The sequence below is a fragment of the Stegastes partitus genome, unplaced genomic scaffold (assembly GCF_000690725.1).
Source record: "Stegastes partitus isolate 25-593 unplaced genomic scaffold, Stegastes_partitus-1.0.2 Scaffold39, whole genome shotgun sequence".
NCBI lineage: Eukaryota > Metazoa > Chordata > Actinopteri > Pomacentridae > Stegastes > Stegastes partitus.
The window spans coordinates 1,038,250-1,058,847 of record NW_007577770.1 but is presented as its reverse complement, the minus strand read 5'-3'; the positions used below and the strand labels follow the sequence as shown (position 1 = coordinate 1,058,847).

Sequence of the window (20,598 nt, the reverse complement as noted above, 5' to 3'; positions counted from 1 at the left end):
ATTGTGTTTTTACATGTACATTTTCCTTGACTTTTGTCTGTAACTGGACCAGGAGATCTACTATTGTCTGAGTATCTGTAAATTACAAATAGGACACTACAGAGTGAAGAAAACGGTCCACAAATTAAGAAACATAATTTATATATCACTTTCTTCATTCCGTTTCACTTTATATTTATCTTTTCTTCCCATGTGTCCACAATAACTGACGAAACAATATAACTTCAAAGTCTATTTAACATCTGGAGTTTTAAATTATGCAAAAATCTTGACATGGTTTATTGAGTTGCCTTTTTTAAGAGGAATGTTCATTTTGAAGTTCCTTGTCGAAGTTGGAAACAGCTGTTTATTAAAAATCTCGACGTCAGATAACCTAATCAGTTGAATCAGTTTGACTTTGACTCTAAATAATAAACCTTCTCCATGACATGGATTACATTTGGCTTTGATTTCCAGCCATGATGCTAAATCTGATTTGCAATTCACCTTATAATTGGCAGCTAAAAAGTGTAGCTTCTGCTGTTTTTGTTCACAGACCCTATATAATTCTAATGTCCATTTTCAAAAATAAAAATCCAACAAAGTTGACAAATACAGACAGCATTCATTTTCATATTAGGTCACACTGCATGTATATGATGAACTATTTGGGATTTCTTTGTTAGGACCTACCAGGAGGAAGAACTGATCAAATCTCGCACCAAAGCCACCCTGCGGAGCGACATGTACCAGAAGATGGTGAAAATAGACCCATCTGCTCCGTCAGCAGAGGAACATGCCCAGAATGGGGTGACCAAATGGCGCTACCTCCAGTGGAGGGATACAACCAGTTCTACGTCCACACTGGGCTTCAGGATAGAGGGCATTATGGTAGGAGTGAAGGCCAGGGAGATCACTGCACGACTCATGTTACTCAAAAATACCTCTTTCTCTGAACAGTTTAAAAGCTTAAATGTACCATGTCTTTGTGTTTCTGTCTCTGTGAGTCAGACGGAGGACGGCAGTGTTCAGCGGGACTTCAGAAATATTCAGACTTTAGCTCAGGTGACGGAGGCGCTGCTCTACTTCACCGGTGGTCAGCTGGACACTCTGGTCAGTTCTGTCATAGAAACACAACTTACATGAAACTACCTATCCTTTAGGAAACTTATCATCAACAATATCATAATTAGCAAAGAACAAACGTCAAAAACAATGGCTGAACCGACTGAAAAAAACTCAAAAATGTAAATTGAATACAACTAGCCTGGAAAACTATGAATATTTGGGTCATATATAACTTTCAAAACATAAGCGTTGCAGTGGTGAATTCTGTTTACAGAAGATTTAAGAGAGAATTGACCAACAACAAGCTATTAGGAAAATGAAATTATGCTGAAGAACTGAAAACTGAAATAAACACTTTAAAACTAAACTGAGAAAAGTAAAAAAATGTTCCTCCTTTACTTCCCTGGTCTTAGCTGCTGGCCTCCTGACGCATCCTCTCCTCTTAGTTTATTACATTATTCTTTCATTCTGTTATAGTTGTGCCATTTACTGCTACTAAACAACAACTGTACCCGTGTGTTCTCAGAGAGCGTACCACTCCAGACTACTGGCCTTGAACGACACACTCAAGAATTCCCCATTTTTCAGAACCCATGAGGTGGGTTTACACGTAGAGAAAAGTCTTTTCTCGTTGAATTCTGTCTTAAATAACAATAACTGAAAGTGGAAGACATGAAACATTCAGATTCATCCTGCAATCTTGGAATGAATAAATCTATATGTTTGTCCCGACCAGGTGATTGGCAGCTCGCTTCTCTTTGTCCACGACCACAGCAGGGCCAGCGTGTGGATGATAGACTTCGGAAAGACGACCCCGCTGCCAGACGGCAGGGAGCTCCGACACAACGTCCCGTGGGTTGAAGGCAGCAGGGAGGACGGCTACCTCATCGGTCTGTCCTCCCTCATCACATCTCTGAGTCAGGCCGTCAGTGTGGTCTCCTGGCAGCAGCAGGATGGCTGTGGAGAGGAAAAGACTGTTAAATGAAATACACTGAGGGTTGTGTTTGTGGCATCTCCTGTTTAAACAACACTGAATTTCAAGATGAGGTGGATAAAACGGTTGCTGTTACACGCTGAACTGAACTGAGACAGCAAGAGGAGAACTTGTTTATGGCAACTTCAGTGGCTAAATACTACAGAAAGTGATGTGATTGTCTTGCAGCTGTACATCTGGTATGTGCATACTCTAACAGGCAAGACTGATTTGTTACAAAGACAGGCTTTTAAGATTTTACAAGACTTTTTAAATCTTTTCTATTCTTTGTCTGTCTTTCTTTCTTTTTTTTTTAGCATTCACAAAATACAAAAAAAATCCAAAGATTGTTATCTACTAATGCTGATGATGTTTTTTTTATTTGGTTAGTCTGCAGAAACTCAGAAATCTCTGTTTCAGCTCATGCTCAGCTTGTTACTTCACAGAAGCAAAGGTGTTTTATAATTAATCATATACACAAATACACACATTAGTTGAAGATATATGGATGAAATAGGTGTTTTTATCAGATATTTGAATTATTTTCTTATGATGCAGCTAAAATGTTTGTTTTTTTCCTGTTCCTTATAGGCTTTACAATTAAACAGTTCATTCTAAGTATATTAAACAATGACTGCTTGTATCACTTTATATATCCACATAATTTTTACACTGAAACCATCCACCCACCATCCAACATCTCATATTAAGTCAATGATAAATGCCAAACATCTAAAGTATAAAGAGAGGCCAGAGGAAGACAAAGGAAGCAAGAAAACACTTTGTATGATATTAAAACATCTAGATTATAGTGCAAATCTCCATGCAGAAGACACTTAAAATATTCCCATGTAATAGATTGTGGGATCCATAAATATCAAAGAAATTAAGCGGGATTTTTCAGAATTTAAAGTTGCTTTAAAGAGAAACCAAAGGAAGCTGGATGTTAAGCAGTTAATGCACACATTATGTACTGTAATCTGGGATGAGCTGCAGAGAACACTTCACAGTAGATTCTTTCATCACCTCATCCAGGCCATTCTCGAGACAAAATACCAACATGTACACCTAGCTCATAAATTACGCAGCAACAGTCCTGAAATAAATCCCCACTTTGGGAAAACCAAAACAATGTTCAGTTTTTAAAACTGCAATAATTTGCAATAATGTACCAACTTGTCCAATAAGGGTACACAAAATATTTTCAATAAGGTACTATTTACGTAAGTAAAGGTAAACATAAAAAAACAAAAAACTGTATTAAAAGTACTTGCCACCAAAACATAAACAGCATTTTACAGCCGAGATGGTCAATGTAAAACTAGTTTAAATTGCTTTATATACAGTTGGGTATTTTAGGGGGCTCCCTATGACATTATCCTAAAAGTTTCAAGGTGAAACATCATGAACAACCATAGAAAGTGACAAAGAGGCCACACTTGATCGTGCTTGTATTTAAGATGTCGAAAAGGTTTGAAAGCCACTGATTTTACCTGGAGCATTGTTAGGTCTGGTCATCAGAAGCTAGTTACTTTGTTTGGTTATTTTTAGACAAACGTAAGAATAATATTTTTCAAAAAATTATAATTGAAATAGTCCTAGATGAACTCACTTGTCATTCTGATCATAAATTAATGCCCTAATAAAAATATGAAACAACTGATCAAAAACGTTAGGATGTTGGTTTGCTGTCAGTAAAACAGATATGTTTCATCATTAGTTTCAGGAGTGCTCAGACTGCAGTAACCCAGTCGTTCCACCAGGTGGCGCCATGTTGTCGCCCGTTTCATGAAAACCTGACAGCGGGACGCATCGGCAGTGAACCCGGGCTGCAGACTGAAGCTGTTGTTTCCTGTATTTTCACGACAAATAACGACGGTAAAAGAAATTATTCAGTAACTATCACTGTGTCTGTAGGTTTGATGTCAGTTCTGACATCTCGTCGTACTAATCGCTAACACCTAGCTAAAGCTAACGCTAACCTACTCACCAAACTCCGTAAATTCGCAAGAAGTTAATGTGCAGCTCCTCTTTAAAACGGATACTTCTTTGAAATGTTTTTTTCTAATGATACAATAAATTGTAGAAGTCTTCCTGAAGGCTGAGGAGTGTTTCTGGATGGACCGCATGTTTTTGTTCCCGAGCCGCTTCTCCAACCTCGTGGTGACACGTGCGATGGACACCGGTGAGTCTGACCCATGATCACCTCCAAGCTATCAGTCTCACTTCAGCAGGTTCAATCACCTGCTTGTGGTTGAAGCTCAGTTGGTTACATACACAAAGGATCATATTTTTATTTTAAAATGAATAAAGCACAAATCAGTGTGTATTTGCTGCAAATCAGGCATATGTGTGTGTGTTTTTTTTATTACACACTGGACTAAAACAACAGCAATGGACACCACAGCAGATATTTTAGCTTGTCATTGCAGGAGGAAAAGCCATTGTATTTATGAACCTGTATTCCACGAAAAACAGGTCCTGCTGCTGTGCAGGACTGACTGAGACCTCATTAATGTTATTAGCTCCACCTGCACCTGTCCTGGATCTGCACTTCAAGGATGAGCATGTGGAGTAATTGGGGGATTGAAAGCACATGGCTTGATTAGTAGAAAACAACACACACAAAAGGGACACCTTCAACTGTGTAGAAAATGATCTGTTGTCAGGAACACAAGCAACCTACTTTTTCCACATCTAAATAATAACAAGATACACAGAAGGCAACTTAACTTTATACAAGATAAAGTTAAAACAAGATGACAGCAGACGCAAAAAGGAAATGTGTTAGTCCTTGTCAAGTCACTGGTATTTATATAGCTCAGTTAAAGCAGCAGCTGTTGAGTCAATGTAGAGAAATAAGCCTGGAGTTAGGAATTCACCTTACAAGTTTAAATATTAAGATTTAGACCCTATAGTATTATTTAAAATACAAATTTACATCAATACATTACATATTAAGGTTACGACTCAACAGTATTGTTAGTTATGCAAATTAATCCCACTAATTTGAATGTTAAGGTTAATAGCCCACTGTAGTATGTACTCTAATCACATAGAATGCTATCTTAATTTTTTTTTTTTTTTTTTACAGTTTCAATTAACTTTGTATGTCTGAAAAAGGGTTATGTACGTTCCACATTCAAAGAGGTCATGTTTTGAAAACTGGGAGAGATTCGGAGGCCTTTGAAATTAATATGATTCTTATTTTTAATGTGTACCACAACGTTCAAACATACACTGAATTTTCAGGAAGGGATGAACAATTTATTTATTTCAAAACAAAACTGCAGTTTAAACCAGTGCAATTAGTAAATCCATCCATCGCGGGGGCAGCAGGCGGAGCAGGTCGGCCCAGACCTCCCTCCCCCCCCGGCGACGCTGATTAGTAAATATCAAAGGTAAATCCATTATTATTAAGAAATAAACAACAGAGATACATATTTATGTCCTTCGAAACCTCTTGGAGGGCGAGTGGATAATTAATAAATTCGTTTAACTAAATTGGAGCAGCTTTGGAGAGGATCCGTTGGTATTTTAATTTCGAATTGGCTGTATGTGGTATCAACTGACAAGCCGTGGACTCAGTTTTAAGACAGCAGTTCGTCTCTCCGTGTCTGTGTAGAAATACAAACCCTGCTGAGGTTTTCAGGTGTCCTTCATGTATTTTTAGTCAACTGGTAGCTATTCTAATGTTCAGACATCCGCCGTCTGGGTTTATCGTAGGTGATGCAATAGTTCACCGTAACGTTACCAAAGACTTTAGTATTGTGCAGAGTGTGGGTTTGTCCCCACGTTGTATTCTTGTTCTTCCACCACTCCCTCAGATGTGTTGTTGTTTTAAATGCCCGCCTCTGCGTGTTGCCCCGGAAGAGAAAAGGCTGTAACAGTTGTATCTCCGTCGTCTTTCCTCGTCAACGCGCAGCACAAGAAGCTAGCTCAGCGAGCAGCTAGCTAAAGAGAAGCCTGCTTTCATCGCCGCGGTCGCTTTGGTTTTCTCTCAACTACTCTGAATGTTGGAGTTTCGTTCACAGTCTCGGCTTTGTGTTTCGTGAAAAAGAGAACACCAGCCCCCACACTTAATATTTTCGGCACAGGGCTGTGTTTTTTTTTCATCTAACAACATTACAGAAATATGGCGGATGGCGGCCACTACTACAACGGTAAGAAACCATGTTCCCTCCAGCTTTAACCTCACATCTCTGCAACTTTGACTGTTTTCCTTCAGACCGTGGAGACTTAATGGAGAGGAGAGAGGTCAGAAGCATTGATTTCATGGGCCAAGGAGGTAAAATTATGTGGAGGGTTACCTAGAGATGTGCTTATGGTATCTTTTTGACATATGGACCAGTTTTGTTATTTGAATACCAGAAAAAGCTTATGTTTTGAAGACAGAATAGGGTCGGATTTAATAGAGTAACTGCAGAGCTCAATGAGGGAAGGTCCTGCACCACGTTGCTTTCCAGTCTAAGTATGGAGGGCACTCAAAGATTCAATGTGCTATAAAATGTAAGGTGTACACATGTGAGTATGTGCCATTAACACTCACTGAGAAGTTTACAATTTAAACAGTGGACTTAAGTTTTTAGTTCCCTCCACCGATTGATTGGTTGAGTTAATTTATAACTTTGTTTATTTTGTTATGGTTTTATGTTTTTATATTTTTTTTTTAATCTCATATTTGTGAGGTAATATTTAAGTCACAAACTAACATTTGCTCTCCATTACAGAGCACGATGATAGAACTGCACCGCAGTTTCGCAACCGTAAAGGCAGAGGCCCCCACAAGGGTCGGTCATATGACAGATCCCGCAGAGACCGTCAGCGGGGAAGCCACTCGGGAGGGTTTGGAGGTCCTGGACCACGGTCTAGGCTTGAAGATACTGATGGAGATGTGATGATGAGTGATGGCGTCCAGGACAACAGCTCACGGCAGAGATTGTAAGTGTTGATAGTTTAACAATGTCATCAGATATGTTTGTTGGAGCAGCAACTCACTGATAAACTTGACTTTAAAAAGATGACTGTTTAAATCAACATGAAATATTTTAAGCTATATAAAAGAAAAGACAAACTATATTTGTTCATGTTATCTGTATGTAAGGAGAGTAACACATGTTTAGCAAAACCTTAATTCTTTGATGCAAGTCTGTTTCAGTGGCCTAGAAACACGAGACACAGAAAGTGCATTCCACATTGTGCTATTGTGAGTTACAGGAAGAAAAAGTGAAACACCTCTGACCACTTTGACAGTTTGCTGGTTGAAGCGCAGAAACTGAAAACCTCTGTTAGTCATCTCCCCACACAAAAAGTATCACAGGAAAAGCAAACAAAAATGAAACTATGAAAGGGAATTAAGATCAGTTAAGTCATTTTGTTTGACTAATTTACCTTTGTTGGAATGTTTTTGACTTTTTTTTTTTTTTTTTTAATGAAGTGAGTGGAATTACCTTTTAATTACACTATATTGTTCCATATATTTTTATTGTCTTCGTACCGAGTTGTGAATCATACATCAAGATATGTATTGAACAATGTGAGAAGAATGGAAAACACTCCTAATCTTTAGGCATCCTTGCCTAATGCTAATAATAGAATTATGATAGGACTGGAAAAACCAGCTGGTTCTAAATGAAAGCAAACCAATATCAGCTCTCAGTGTGGGTTTATCTGTTAAAGGCATGCTGTGGACTTTGTGACCAAAGTTGGAACTGTTTAAAGCAGGGTTTTACTCATAAGTTTCCTCTCATTGTGTGTAGCTGATGCCCTGCTAGTACATGCATGAGGGTGTCCCACTAACACTGGGGTGATGCGATGTACACTACCTGTTGGGGCAGTAACAGATCTTGGTGTAAATGCACCTTAAATGGTGGAAATACTGTCTTAAAAATTAAGGAAAAGAGAGGGGGAAAAAAGCTTTGCTTTCACGTTTTATAATGTAGGAAGTGTATTTAAAAGCACGTTAGTTATTAGGCATAGGTGAGAAACACTGAATCTAAAGGAAAATGTCCACAATAAAAAACAGTGAATCTACACAATTTTTAAAGCTTCAAGGTTGCTGCCCTGACAAAGATTTGCAGAGAAGCTGCTGTTTAGTCAGTGTGTAGAAAATATGTGATTGCAACAACAAAGTTTACTCTTAGGGCTTGCTAGTTGCAGAGAGACGTACAAATAAAAAAGGACAATCTTCTCTATTACTTTTGGAGGCACTGGAAAACACTACCTGCACAGTGCAAACTTTTTGGGATCAAGGGAATGTGGCAAGGAACTAAATTTCAGCCCTGATTTCTCCGACTGAACCACTAAGGAGGACACAGAGTTCCTTAAATGGTCCCTGGAAAAGTTGCTACAGTTTTTAAAGAGTGTTGTCTGAATTTATCGTCATGTTGTGTCTTTAGCAATCCATATGGAAAATTTCGGAAAGGAGAAGGACGGTTTGACAGAGACAGACGACAAGGCAAAGGTGGAGGTGGCAGAGGAGGAGGCGGCTTCAGAGGAGACCGAGGTGGAGGAGGTGGTGGTGTAGGAGCAGGGAAAAACCGATCAGACTGGTACAAAGTCACGGTGTGTGTCATTACTGTCACCTCAGAACATCAACAAATCTACCTTGTAAATGTTCAGGATATCATATTTGGCGTTTTTTCTTTTTTGACAGATACCACATGGAAGAAAATATGGTCAGAAGTGGTTACTCTCAGCTCTTCAAAACATCTGTTCAGTTCAATTCTCACCTGTACAGGTCAGTTTTAGTGCTGTCATAATTACTGGTTATAAACTAATGGCCTCAAAAAGGTTGTATGTTTGTCTGGGTAATACAATTAAGGAAAAATATGCAAATAAGCTAGTGCTTTTTTATCTGTATTGCAGTGTGTGCTATAACTTTAAATGACTATAGGGTGGTTCAAGTTGAGGTTATTTTGTGTGTTTTTCTTGCTGCCTTTGTTCATTTACATTTTTTTCTGACTTGTTTAAAAAGTATATTCTCATTCTCCATCTAGACACATGAATAATCTGAAGGTTTTAGGGAAATATTATGTCTCTTTGTCTCCATCTTTGCAGTACCATGTTGACCATAACAGGGTCCATTTTTATGTGGATGAATCTGCTGCTGCCAATGCTTTACACAAATGTTCCCACAAGATCACAGACACAGATGGTTATAAGGTATGTTGGGGGTAATGAGGGAAATCTCACTGATTCTGCTACAGAAACTGTTTTAAATCTAAGATATTTATTGATCAGTCGATATGTATTGCCAGATCATGGTATCACCATGCTGTGCTGTCCATTTCAGCACATAGCTCATTGGTTTACTGTCATACCTTTTATTTCTTAAAAGGTGGAAGTGCATGTCAACCCTGTTGCTCCACCAGCCTTCCTCCAGTCTGACCTGAAGCCTGAACACTTGGAGCACTTGAAGGTGAGCCAGAACTGAAATGCCTAAAGGGGGCTACATTTTGCAATGACGGTCAAAGTCTCAGAAATGATGGTGTTTAACTTTCATTTGGTTTCTCTGTGGAGATGACTTATTATGGATCAAAACACTTGAACTGAGAAGTATATTGTTGTAACAATAAACAATCCATTTCTTTTATTTTTGACCATTTTTTTGCTGTTGCAAAAAGGCGTAATGTATATTAACTGTTTCTTTCGCAGCAATGCATGGCAAAACGTTTTGATGGCTCCCAGCAAGCACTGGATTTGAACAATATTCGAACAGACCCAGGTAATTATACTCTCATCACTTCTACATGTAAATCATGTGTATGAGAGTATATTGAGTACATATTTAACTAGTACCTGACAGGCATACTAGACTGTTTTTTAAAATAAAAGTATCTTATTGCTGCTGTTTAGAAGTTATTGCTAAACCATTTAATTATGCAATACTTTAATCAGTGATGAGCAGGGATTTCATCTTTAAGTAGTGAGTATGTTTTCTGAATAAATTTTACGTCTTTGTGTATTATTTTAATTCTAATTTCATTTGATATGACAGATCTAGTTTCCCAGAACATTGAAGTCATCTTGAACAGGAAGACAAACATGGAAGCTGTCATTAAGATCATTGAAGAAAACATTCCTGAGGTAACATTAATACAGTGGACAATGCAGTTTTGTTTTTACGAAATGAAGCAGAGACTGTGTTATATGGAATCGTATGTGTAGGTGCTAATACAGTAATGGATCGCATTAAGTGTGCTAATTTTTCTTCTCGCATTTTTCCAGCTGGCTTGCTTGAACTTGAGTAACAATCGCATTCACAAACTGGATGAACTCACTGAATTGGTTTCCAAGGTGCCTAATCTGAAGACCCTCAACCTTTCCCACAATGAGGTGAGATGGGCTGCCCAGTTCATAGAATAATAGGAAGGCATGACTTCAGGCCCTTGACTTGCTGAACCTTTTTCAAAAATATTTTCCTCCTCACACCACCTTGTTCTGTTTCCGTGTGACTGTCCAGCTGAAGTCGGACCGGGAGCTGGACAAGGTGAAAGGCCTGAAGCTGGTGGAGCTGTGGCTGAACAGAAACCCTTTGTGCGACCTCTTCAAGGACCAGGCATCATACATCAGGTCAGTCAGCGATTGTGGGGGGTGAGAAAAGATATTTCTATGGAGTTTAATTCAGTGGTATGACTGTCAATGTGTAACTCAGTGTTGAGAGTCACTCCTGTATGGCAGGAGTATTCAACAAAAGATGATTAAGCCAGGCTTTGTGTGGAGGAATGCTCTGTAATACCTGAAACCATTTCTCCAGCAGTCAAGGGTGATCTTGTGGACCAACCAGATCTTACATTCACTGTTAACAAATTGTATTTGTATGTTTGATTTCGATAAATAGAAGGGGAGAAAAGAGACATTTTGATTAATTTATAAATACTTGATATAGTTCTTTTTCTTTTTTCTTTCTTTTTTTTTTTTTAAAGTTTTGTGTTGCTGCTTTTTTTTATGAGTATATTTACAGGTGGATGCATAACAGTCCACTTAAATACACCAGAAATGTGTTTAAGGGCAGTGTTACATCATTCTGTTACCATAGCAGAATGTTTTCATTACTTATACTCCTTTACCTCTAAAAAAAAAAAAAACATCCCACCTACTCCACAAGCCCACTTCAGGGGTGAAAGGATGGGAAAAAATGACTGATATTAAGTTACATCTTTCAGTGTCTACAAATCTACCCACATACAGATTAAGTACAGATACAGTCGTATATGTACTACTGTACTTAAAGTAACCTACATGTGTACTTGCATACACGCTGTCTACTGTACATTCATGCAGTTAGCATCTGTGGATATGTACAAAGTATATATATTCCTTTCTGTTTGATTTTACATGTTGCTTCTTGCTTGATTAATAAGGTTTTCTTTTCCCGCTTCAAAGTAAACATTTCTCTCCTCAAAGTCACTGAAAGGACTGCTCACCGCAATACAGTTGCATATTGTTTTCCTTTCAGCTTGCTGAAACTTTCCGCAGTTTGAACAGCCACTCTGCCAGTTATTCAGCTTCTCTGTGGGCTGAACTTTCAAGCTTTGGTCTCATCTTGGCTTTATGGTTCTCAGTGAGGCTCTACCTAGCACTCCCCTGCTGACATCCTGCTTAGTTATCCCATAAACTGCTCTAGAACACCAATACACTGCTAATTATATTTATATATATATATATATATTAGAGAAGAAGGACTTTTTAAAAATAAGACATTCAGCATAGCATTCGTGACAAAATTGATTGTGAAATGCTTTAAAAATATGATCTTTTGTGCAGTACTGTTAAACAGTGTAGGTTCTGTATTGGACAGAGGGTGATCCCTTTTCGTCTCGACAAATGTTTGGATGAAACAAAGAAAATCCACAACCAGTGATTCCCCTCCCCTCATAGCACCCTTGCCCACTTGGCCCCCTGTACTAGGCGAGTATGGAAGGCTGGTTAGCCCATGACGGGTAAGATCCCACCTCGAAACCCCGGGACAACCTAAGGCAGGCACAGTCACGATTACTCAGCCTCAGTCCCTGTGAGTTCAAACTCACTGAGAGCACGACGGGAAGAAATTGAGAAGACGGGACTCCATGGGTGAAGCCGTTGGGCCGAGGCGGAGGGGGATAGGTGTCATTATCAGTGACATCAATGTCAGTGATGAGCCAAAGAGAAAAAGCAGTCTCTCTCTCTCCCATTAAGTCTGATCTCTTTCGCCTAAAACAGGCCTCTGCCTTTCAGTGAATGAAGTGGAGAGTTTGGCAAATACTTTTATCCAGCTTCTGACAGAAATATGCTCTGAACTGAAATTGAAAGTTCAGTTTTGCATGAAAAAGTTTGAATGAAAAAATGTGAGAACACTTCTTCCAGTTTCTGATGGCTGTGACCAGTACAAAAAAAAGATCAATTATTAAGCAGAGAGTCTTAATCATTTTTAAATGTAGACCAGATCATTTTTATGCTACGTTAATGCTTGAAGAACTCCTTGTCCCTCTGTAACCAGAGACATGGTCCCAAATTAAACTAGAAAATGAAAAATCTGCCACAAGTCCAGTTACTTGCACAAAGAGATGGGTCATCGCTTCAGAGCGAGATATTTAACTAATAATTGCTTTGCTTGGGCAGCTGGGGAAAACTAAGGGATGAGTGGTGGGAGTGCTGGGTAAAGGTCACTTTGAAACCAGGTTTCCTTTTTTGTTCAGCTCTGATTTCAGGTTGCCTTTCCTTGCTGCTAATCATGGGCGCAGACATCGACAGAATCATTCGCATTATGAATAGTGATACTTCTCTTCTGAATGTTAGGACACTGCTGCTAGTGTCTCTGTATACTTTACGTCATTATTTTTTTCACCCAGACCCTGATTTGTTTTTTGGTGATGTAGACTCATCTGTTACCCAGAATGGCCAGAGTTTTGGGGGAAGTTAACAGGACTGGCGGTAACCACCTCTCTCCCAGCAATGCATAACCTCTTTATTTTAGTCATTCAAAGTGGATATGTTTGCTGGTCTCCAGCGCAGTCTGGTAGAGTGTGGAACTCTGCATGTTTGTATGTGGGTGCTCCTAGAAAAGTGTGCTTGTGTTGCTTCTCCATGTCAGATCTGTGTATAACACCATATTGGGGGAAAGGGTGAGTATACCTGCTGGTAAGTACACTTTGGGATGGGAGGCTTCAAAGAGCACAGCATGAAGCTGGAGGGAGGATTAAGGGTGCCTATGTTATTTGATTTGTGGGTTTACTTGTGCAACAAAGAAGATCAAATCCTTGTGGCACTGATAGTATTTTCATTATTTTTATGTATCTATACATGACTGTATTCTCCCAAATGTTCTTCAAAGTGTAGCAGCTTACAATTACATCTGAAAGGCACAAAAATGCATAAAGTGGATCGACTTGTGTGACTGACAGTGGTATCTACAGTAATAAGTATTATTTATCTGTGTCTGAGAAAATTTATGGTGATGACTTGACTGCTCTTGATTTTTGTTCCCGTACCAGTGCTGTGCGGCAGCGGTTTCCCCGACTTCTCAAACTGGTACGTCCACAAGTTTTATTTCTACACCTAATTGCCTTGCAGTCATCCTTCCTTCTTTAGTGTGTGTTAGTACACTGGATCTAAAATAAGCAAATATGAAAATGTTGTGGGTTTTTAAGGATCTGCAGGCATTCCCCCATTTTTTTATCCCTATTAGCCTATACAGCTAAAATCCACACAATATTATGGTTATGTGTCATGTTCTGTGAAAAACCGTAAATATTATATATTTTCATAGACTTCATGGAATAAAGCGTTTCATATTTTTGGTTTGAAATATTTGTTTTTATTGCTATAACACAGTATTTTGTAGTACGCATTTTTATTCCAATTATTCCTGTCTATGTTCTTGAAATAGATTTTCAGTATCTGTAAGTACCCATTAGGTGAATGAATAGAAAGTAGCAGGAAAGATCACCAGTGGTAATTTCTCATTCCCATCTCTGTCTTTGTGCGTTTCTCTTTAGGATGGCCATGACCTCCCCCCACCCATTGGATTTGATGTGGAGACGCCCACCACTATCCCCCCCTGCAAGGTTAGTAAACTACTTGTTGTGTTTTTACTCAAATTGACACACTGATGATGTCCTGTGGTGTCTGTGATATTCAGCATATTCACTTCATTAATCCTCTGAACCCCAAACCAGTTCTGGGCATTTTTGCTCCTATCAAATGTTTGCACTCTGTGGGCTCATTTTTCACTGCAATATAAAGTCCTGCACCTTTATGGAAGACAGACAGAAGTAGGGAGAACTCAGAAATCTTTTCTGTGCAGTATAACAACATTATAGTGCCATAAATTAATAAAAAAAATTTAAAAAGTTGGAATTACCATGTGCTGCCCACAAATGTTACAAACGCTGAAGTTCTTAATTTGTTTCCATCCTTGTGTGCCCTGCTGTGCTCTGCAGAAACACAGCCTGCAGTTCAGCTGAAAATCCCTCAGTTTTTGCCACGTCTGTTAATAGCAGCTGAGTCCCTAATGGCTTCACTCTCGTGCCAAGGAAACAAAAATTTTTTGGTTGTTTTTTACATAATCTGTTTAGGCTAATGTTTTATTTTGGAAATTTTTATGAAATCTAGAATAAAATTATTTTTGTTGAAATAGCCCAATTTTAAGCTTAGATTGTTTGCTTTTCCTAATGGCAATTGAAGTTGTAAGGATTGTTGGAAAGTTTCTTGTCCTAATAAATTGTGAAATTTCAGGGAGGGTTTTTATTTTTTTTTATAAATGTTAAATCGTGCCTTTCAAGCCCATCTATGGAATTTGGGGTTCACAAAGTTAATCTCATTGGTAAATAATGTTCAACACTATGTTGTCCTCCTTTGGCGAAAGACTCAAGACAATTGTTGTATCTTTGATGTACCTAAAAAGTGCTTTTCTGTTTGGATATTCAGGGAAGCTGTTTTGGCACTGATGAAATCAAGGCTCTCATCCTTCGGTTTTTGCAACAGTGAGTTTACACGTTTTCAAAATATAAAATAATCTCATAACAGTTCGATGACTTCCTGCTTTTCAGGATTAATCCACTAAATGTGACCTATCTTGGCATTTATACATTGTTTGCTCTAGAAAAGGAATAAACACATGGAAACTCACTCTGTGTGACTGTGTTGCAGGTACTACAGCATATATGACTCAGGAGACAGACAGCCGCTCCTGGATGCTTACCATGATGGAGCATCGTTATCCCTCACAACACCTTACTCCACCCAGAACCCCTCCAGGTAAGAACCGACTCAAAGACACACTTCTGTATAACTAACGACTTAGCGTTTTGTGTAGATTTCCTCATCAATGGCTGCTCTTTTCCTGATCTGACTTCTGATGCCTCCTATCTAAGTCTCAGCTTTAGTCTAACTGTTTCTATCTGTCCTCTCGCCTGGTGTTTAGAAGCAGTCTGGGAGAGTATCACAAAGACAGTCGAAACCTGAAGAGGATTAAAGATTCCAGTGAGTTTTACCATTGAGATTCTCACCTGTCATTGAGTCTGAATTGGTGAGACTGAATATTTTATGTGATTTGAAATGCCTCCTAATGTTTTCCTCTCTGAATGTTTTTTTCTTCAGCAATGCGGTTTCGGCTGCTGAAGCACACGCGACTGAATGTGGTGGCTTTTCTCAATGAGTTGCCAAAAACTCAGCACGACATCGCCTCCTTTACCATTGATGTGAACACCTACACGGTGAGTTTGTTTATTCTGTCAGCCAGCACTTTGACAAATTTTTCATCTCACTGCCAGTCATTCATGATCAAGTTCTAATTTTTAATTTTTTCCCCCCATTCACAGAACACACTACTATCATTCACAGTGAGTGGAGTTTTCAAAGAAGGTGAGTTCTTTGGTCATCATGATTTTAGATTTTGATGTCATCCACTACAAAAAACAATGATAGTGATTTTTGTTGCTAATTTGTCGTGCCTGTTTTTCAGTTGTTGTTGATGGTAAATCCCGAGAATCCACAATGGCCTTCTCTCGAGTTTTCATCACAGTCCCAGCAGGAAATTCTGGGTAAGTTTAGTGAGCTCCCAGTGTTTATCGTCTTGCCGTCTTCCTGCTGTCTTTCCTTCTTTCCCAGTGGAAATGTTTGTCCCGTGTTACTAATTTAGTTGTGGATATTTGAAATACACATGACAACAAACATCCTTTTCTTGTTTGCCGCAACAGCTTTGAAACAAAAGCTCTGTGCTCTAAAACCACTGCCTTCATAGCAGTGACAGTTATAGTTTAATTTTATTTAGTTTATGTTTTTTTCATCTATTGGACAGTTCACAAGTGTGGTTATAGACAGTTGGAAGGGAAGAGGGGCTTTATAAGGCACCTTTATGGCCCGTGTTGTGAGTTTTATGACTAACTAGTTGGAATTCAATTACAAACAGGCTTGTTTTTGCCACAGTGTTTTTAAATTGACCTTGAACTCAGTTTCTGGTTGTAAGAAAAAGACTTTTCACGGAGGCAAACATATTTCTTTTCCAGCTGAAAAGTTCAAATAGAATTTGAAATTATCAAACTATTTTTTTTCATTGACCAAAAGTACACTCAAGTTTCCATTGTATTGGGTAGCTATATATGTTTTACGCAAATGTTGACTAGTATAAATTAAAACTTCTCTAAAAACACTTGTAAGAAAGATGTAGTATTTTAGCTGTTGTTTAGTGATGTCCCGGTAAGCTATACAGTGAACCAGCAGGCACAACTCCAGGGCTCTGTACCGATATCGGCTAAATTCACTACAGGAGTTTCTAATGTGCTTTTCGTACTATGGCATGCCAACATGTGACAAACAGGGCAAGACCCTGGTTACTGAGTGTACATGGCAGATGAGCCTAGTGTAAATTGTGCAAATAAGCAAACTCCTCCTGACCATTCAAACCTCATCGTTGGTCTGCTCTGTTTCTCCTGTGACAGGTTGTGTGTTGTTAATGACCAGCTCTTCATCCGAATGGCCACAACAGAGGAGATCCGCCGAGCCTTTGTGGCTCCCGCACCAACTCCATCGTCCAGTCCCGTCCCCACCCTCACCGCACCACAGCAAGAGATGCTCACAGCCTTCTCACAGAAGTCAGGCATGAACCTGGAATGGTCGCAGAAGTAGGTCTTGTTATTGCCCAAGTAGTACTGGCAGTGTTGCAAGATAGTATGTATTCATCTAATTCTTATCACTTGCTATCCCTCGCAGGTGTTTGCAAGACAATGAGTGGGATTTCAACAGAGCGGCACAGATCTTCACTCAGTTGAAGGTAACATGAGCTGCATTAATTCTTTTCATCTCCATATTTGTCAACATGTGGGGATATGATTGTTATACAACAGACCTAAAATTTCTCTTCTTTTCTCTTTACAGACAGATGGCAAGATCCCCGATGTAGCGTTCCTAAAATGAAGAGTTAAATCAAACATCTGTGAAATAATTACTGCAGTAACTTTATTTATGGCTTTTCTTTTATCTTTTATTCTTTGCCTTTTGGTTTAATTAAAAATAACGTAGATCAAATTGACTTCCGTTGTTGTTTTAACATCCAAATGTCAACTGTTATGACGTAAAGACCAATGTTATGATACTGTTTTTAGTTGTCATGGTATCTTTAGGTTTTGGTCACTTGTATAGTAATCACTACAGGCTTTCATAGAAATAAAGATGTATGACCAGTGATTTAACTTTGTTCTTGATTTGTTGCTTTATGTTGATCAATAAACTATTTTGTGATTTTTTCTTACATGGTTAAAGCTACAAAAATGCTCGTAAGTGGATATAAATGAGTAGAAGGACTTTGTTATTGCATTAAAAATAATCATTTTTATACATCATGTAGATTTAGTACCATTAACTACAAAGCTGATAGCAGCTTTGTATGTGGAAATGTGGAAAGCTCAATTACATTGTGTAAAAATCTAAACTGAGCCTGTATGTGCTGGTGCGGGTCACTTGATGCTAGCTGTAAGTTGACGCAAAATTGTATGTTATTTTTAAGAAAATACAGGCCTAAAAGTAGAAGCTACAACAAACACGGATACACCTATGATCAGTGACACACATTTGAAAACCTGGGATCACTCGAACAAAGGAAAAAAATTTGTGATTTCCAATTAGCCTAATTGCGTGAACATGGATATAAAATCACCTGTGAATTTCTGAATTATTTCAGTGTTGGACCTCTTGGCAACATGTCTGCATCTGTATGTTAGCGTCATTGTTCCACATGAAAGAGTTGTCAGAGGAACTGAAAAATGGTATTGTAAGTCTTGACACATTGGAAAAGGCTGCAGAAAGATCAGTCACCTACTAAAAATCAGATAAACACATGCAGTCATCAGGAGGAGGAGTAGAATGAGGCATAGCACCACCAATCAAAGCCAACAGGCACCCTGAAAATGATGCCAAATGCACCTGCTGATGTAAAGACAATAGCAGTAACACCTTAGTGTTAAACTAGAATATCACTTCAGACATTTGGTATTCTCCATGCCAAGGAAAATCAAGTTGGTCCAAAAAAAATTAAGGTGGACATATCAAAAACCAAAAAATATTTGGATCGCATTTATGAAAGGTGCATACATTTTTGTGACATTGAGTTCCTACTGTGGAGCATGTATTTTTCCTCACCAAATGTTTAACTTAAAAACAATGCAATAACAGTAAGGTGATACAGTTCAGAATGATTTGACTTTCAACTGAATTTGGTTAGGAGTGCACTTCTGTTATACAGTATACATTTCTAGTTTAATTTTCTTAGTCTTCTTTTGTTCTTTTTCTTTTTCTTTTTTACTTGTTCTCTCAACCTTTGTAGCGTATATATTCATATTAATATTCAAATTTAAAAAAACAAAAACTAACTTGTTTTTTAAAATAGCTTAAATATTGATTCCGATCCCTGACCTTACTAAGATGGCGTCTGGATCGTTACATCCTTTTTCCGGGTGTCGTCAGGGTGACGCGTTACGCACGTACGTCCACCATACCATCAGTTGGCGTATGATAACAATAAACAACCCTGAAACAAGAGATACGCACCAACGGGACCTGTCGCTCCAATTCGACACAAACCGACCGAAAATATGAGCCGGGACAGCTACAGTCAGTTGGAGTAACGTCTCGTCAAGTAACGTGAGAGACTCGTCGGTCCTGACACAAAGGATTTTCTAGTTTTTGTGTCAAGCCGAGGGGAGAAGTAGAGTTACGGTTCCCCCTTCCTTAGCCCCCTGTAGCTAGCTGCGGCTCATTCCTTGTTTTTGCACACTTTGTTTTAGTCTGTTATGCAGTTGCCAGAGGACTGTAGCCGCACTCGTTCTCCTCCGCCACCTCTTCGCTCCCTCTCCCCGCTCTCTCTGGCCCTATGTCTCGCTGGCTCTTCCCCTGGTCAGGCTCAATCAAGAAGCGGGCCTGTCGGTACCTTCTACAGCACTACCTCGGTCACTTTTTGCAGGAACGACTGAGCCTCGAACAGCTGGGTTTGGACTTGTACAACGGCAGCGGTGTCATCAAGGAGATCAACCTCGATGTCTGGGTGAGTTTTTGAAGGAGAGGACAGGCTGGCTGTCAACTTTGCAGCAGCAGGCATCGTGTGTTTTTGTCGGACTCATGCACCCTTGACTGTTTCGCAACTGCACTCGAGTTCAACAACAATCTCCAACGTCATACTCTCAGCTTAGCTCGCATTTCTTCGAAGAAATACTCATATGGGAAAGACATCACCAGGCCACCAGATTAGTAGTATCTCTTACTAGAGTCTAAACAGCTTGGATGGATAAGTTTCTTTCTGCCATGCTAACTGAGCACTTCCTTTGCTGTATAAGTCTGCACCCAGGGTGCTGAGACGAATGTGAAACCAGTTATTTCTATTTGTGTCACTTTATATTTCTTCCCCACTCCTTACTGATTGCTTCCTCTTTTCTCCAGGCGGTCAATGAACTTTTGGAGTCCCTCGGGGCTCCACTGGAGATAGTGGATGGTTTTGTGAGCAGCATAGCGGTGACCATCCCCTGGCAAGCTCTCCTGACGGATCACTGCACCTTAGAAGTGTCTGGTCTTCAGATAACATGTCGACCCAAGTACCGGACCAGTAAGTTCATTTAACAGCAACTGCTCTGGTCAGTCTGTGGGATTTTCTCTTGGGGACACTAAACCCATCAGTCAGCCACACTGGTTTTGTTAATTAGATGTTAAAATTCAATATTTACGTGCAATAAAAAAAGATGCACGCAACAGGATGTGACTACAGATGGAGGTTTCACAGCCTTCAACCAGGACTGTTTGCTACATTTGTCATTTTCTGTTATATTTTTCTAGATCTCAAACGGACGTATTCAGGTTAGCTGGTACGTCAATGCAGCAGTCCAGAATCCCAATAATAGACAATTAAATGTAATAGATGAGCTTGAACAGCAGCATGTACTCATGTGTAACTGGAAGAGAAAAATGAAACAGTCAACGATGTAGGTTAATCAGCTAATCCTCTCAGCTCCACATTGGTCTCCAGAAAGCTGATTCGCTGCAGCCCAAATCTCCATGTGTAAATAGTTAATTTTATGTTCTACACAAAGAGTTTACCAAAGCTCACAAAGGAT

General features: G+C 39.2%; 3 protein-coding genes across 3 annotated transcripts in view; all 3 read left to right on the top strand.

Moving 5' to 3' along the window:
• Positions 1-2,663, top strand: part of LOC103374341 (inositol-trisphosphate 3-kinase B-like) — a 3,905-nt gene extending 1,242 nt beyond the window's left edge. Inside the window, exons 3-6 of the mRNA XM_008304425.1 lie at positions 666-870; positions 991-1,092; positions 1,574-1,645; positions 1,784-2,663. Coding sequence (XP_008302647.1) covers positions 666-870; positions 991-1,092; positions 1,574-1,645; positions 1,784-2,032 — 628 coding nt within the window. The 3' untranslated portion in view covers positions 2,033-2,663. The remainder of the gene's footprint in view (positions 1-665; positions 871-990; positions 1,093-1,573; positions 1,646-1,783) is intronic.
• Positions 2,664-5,919: 3,256 nt separating this feature from the next.
• On the top strand, positions 5,920-17,745 carry nxf1a (nuclear RNA export factor 1a). The gene is made up of 21 exons (XM_008304280.1): positions 5,920-6,183; positions 6,751-6,961; positions 8,419-8,584; positions 8,676-8,759; positions 9,080-9,184; positions 9,360-9,440; positions 9,677-9,746; positions 10,020-10,108; positions 10,250-10,357; positions 10,485-10,594; positions 13,495-13,531; positions 13,999-14,067; positions 14,930-14,985; positions 15,152-15,259; positions 15,426-15,484; positions 15,602-15,717; positions 15,823-15,865; positions 15,966-16,044; positions 16,942-17,124; positions 17,213-17,273; positions 17,378-17,745. Exons 1-21 carry the CDS (start codon positions 6,156-6,158, stop codon positions 17,414-17,416), a joined length of 1,902 nt encoding a protein of 633 aa, XP_008302502.1. The 5' UTR covers positions 5,920-6,155; the 3' UTR covers positions 17,417-17,745.
• Positions 17,746-18,903: 1,158 nt separating this feature from the next.
• The window catches only part of atg2a (autophagy related 2A), a 30,331-nt gene continuing 28,636 nt past the window's right edge, over positions 18,904-20,598 (top strand). Inside the window, exons 1-2 of the mRNA XM_008304268.1 lie at positions 18,904-19,538; positions 19,931-20,093. Of these exons, the coding sequence (XP_008302490.1) occupies positions 19,368-19,538; positions 19,931-20,093 (334 nt within the window). The 5' untranslated portion in view covers positions 18,904-19,367. The remainder of the gene's footprint in view (positions 19,539-19,930; positions 20,094-20,598) is intronic.

Coding starts and splice junctions, on each gene's coding strand:
- nxf1a (XM_008304280.1), top strand. CDS start 6,156: ATGGCGGATGGCGGCCACTACTACAACG. Junction 14,068..14,929: donor CCACTATCCCCCCCTGCAAG/GTTAGTAAACTA, acceptor TTGGATATTCAG/GGAAGCTGTTTTGGCACTGA. Junction 15,260..15,425: donor TCCACCCAGAACCCCTCCAG/GTAAGAACCGAC, acceptor CCTGGTGTTTAG/AAGCAGTCTGGGAGAGTATC.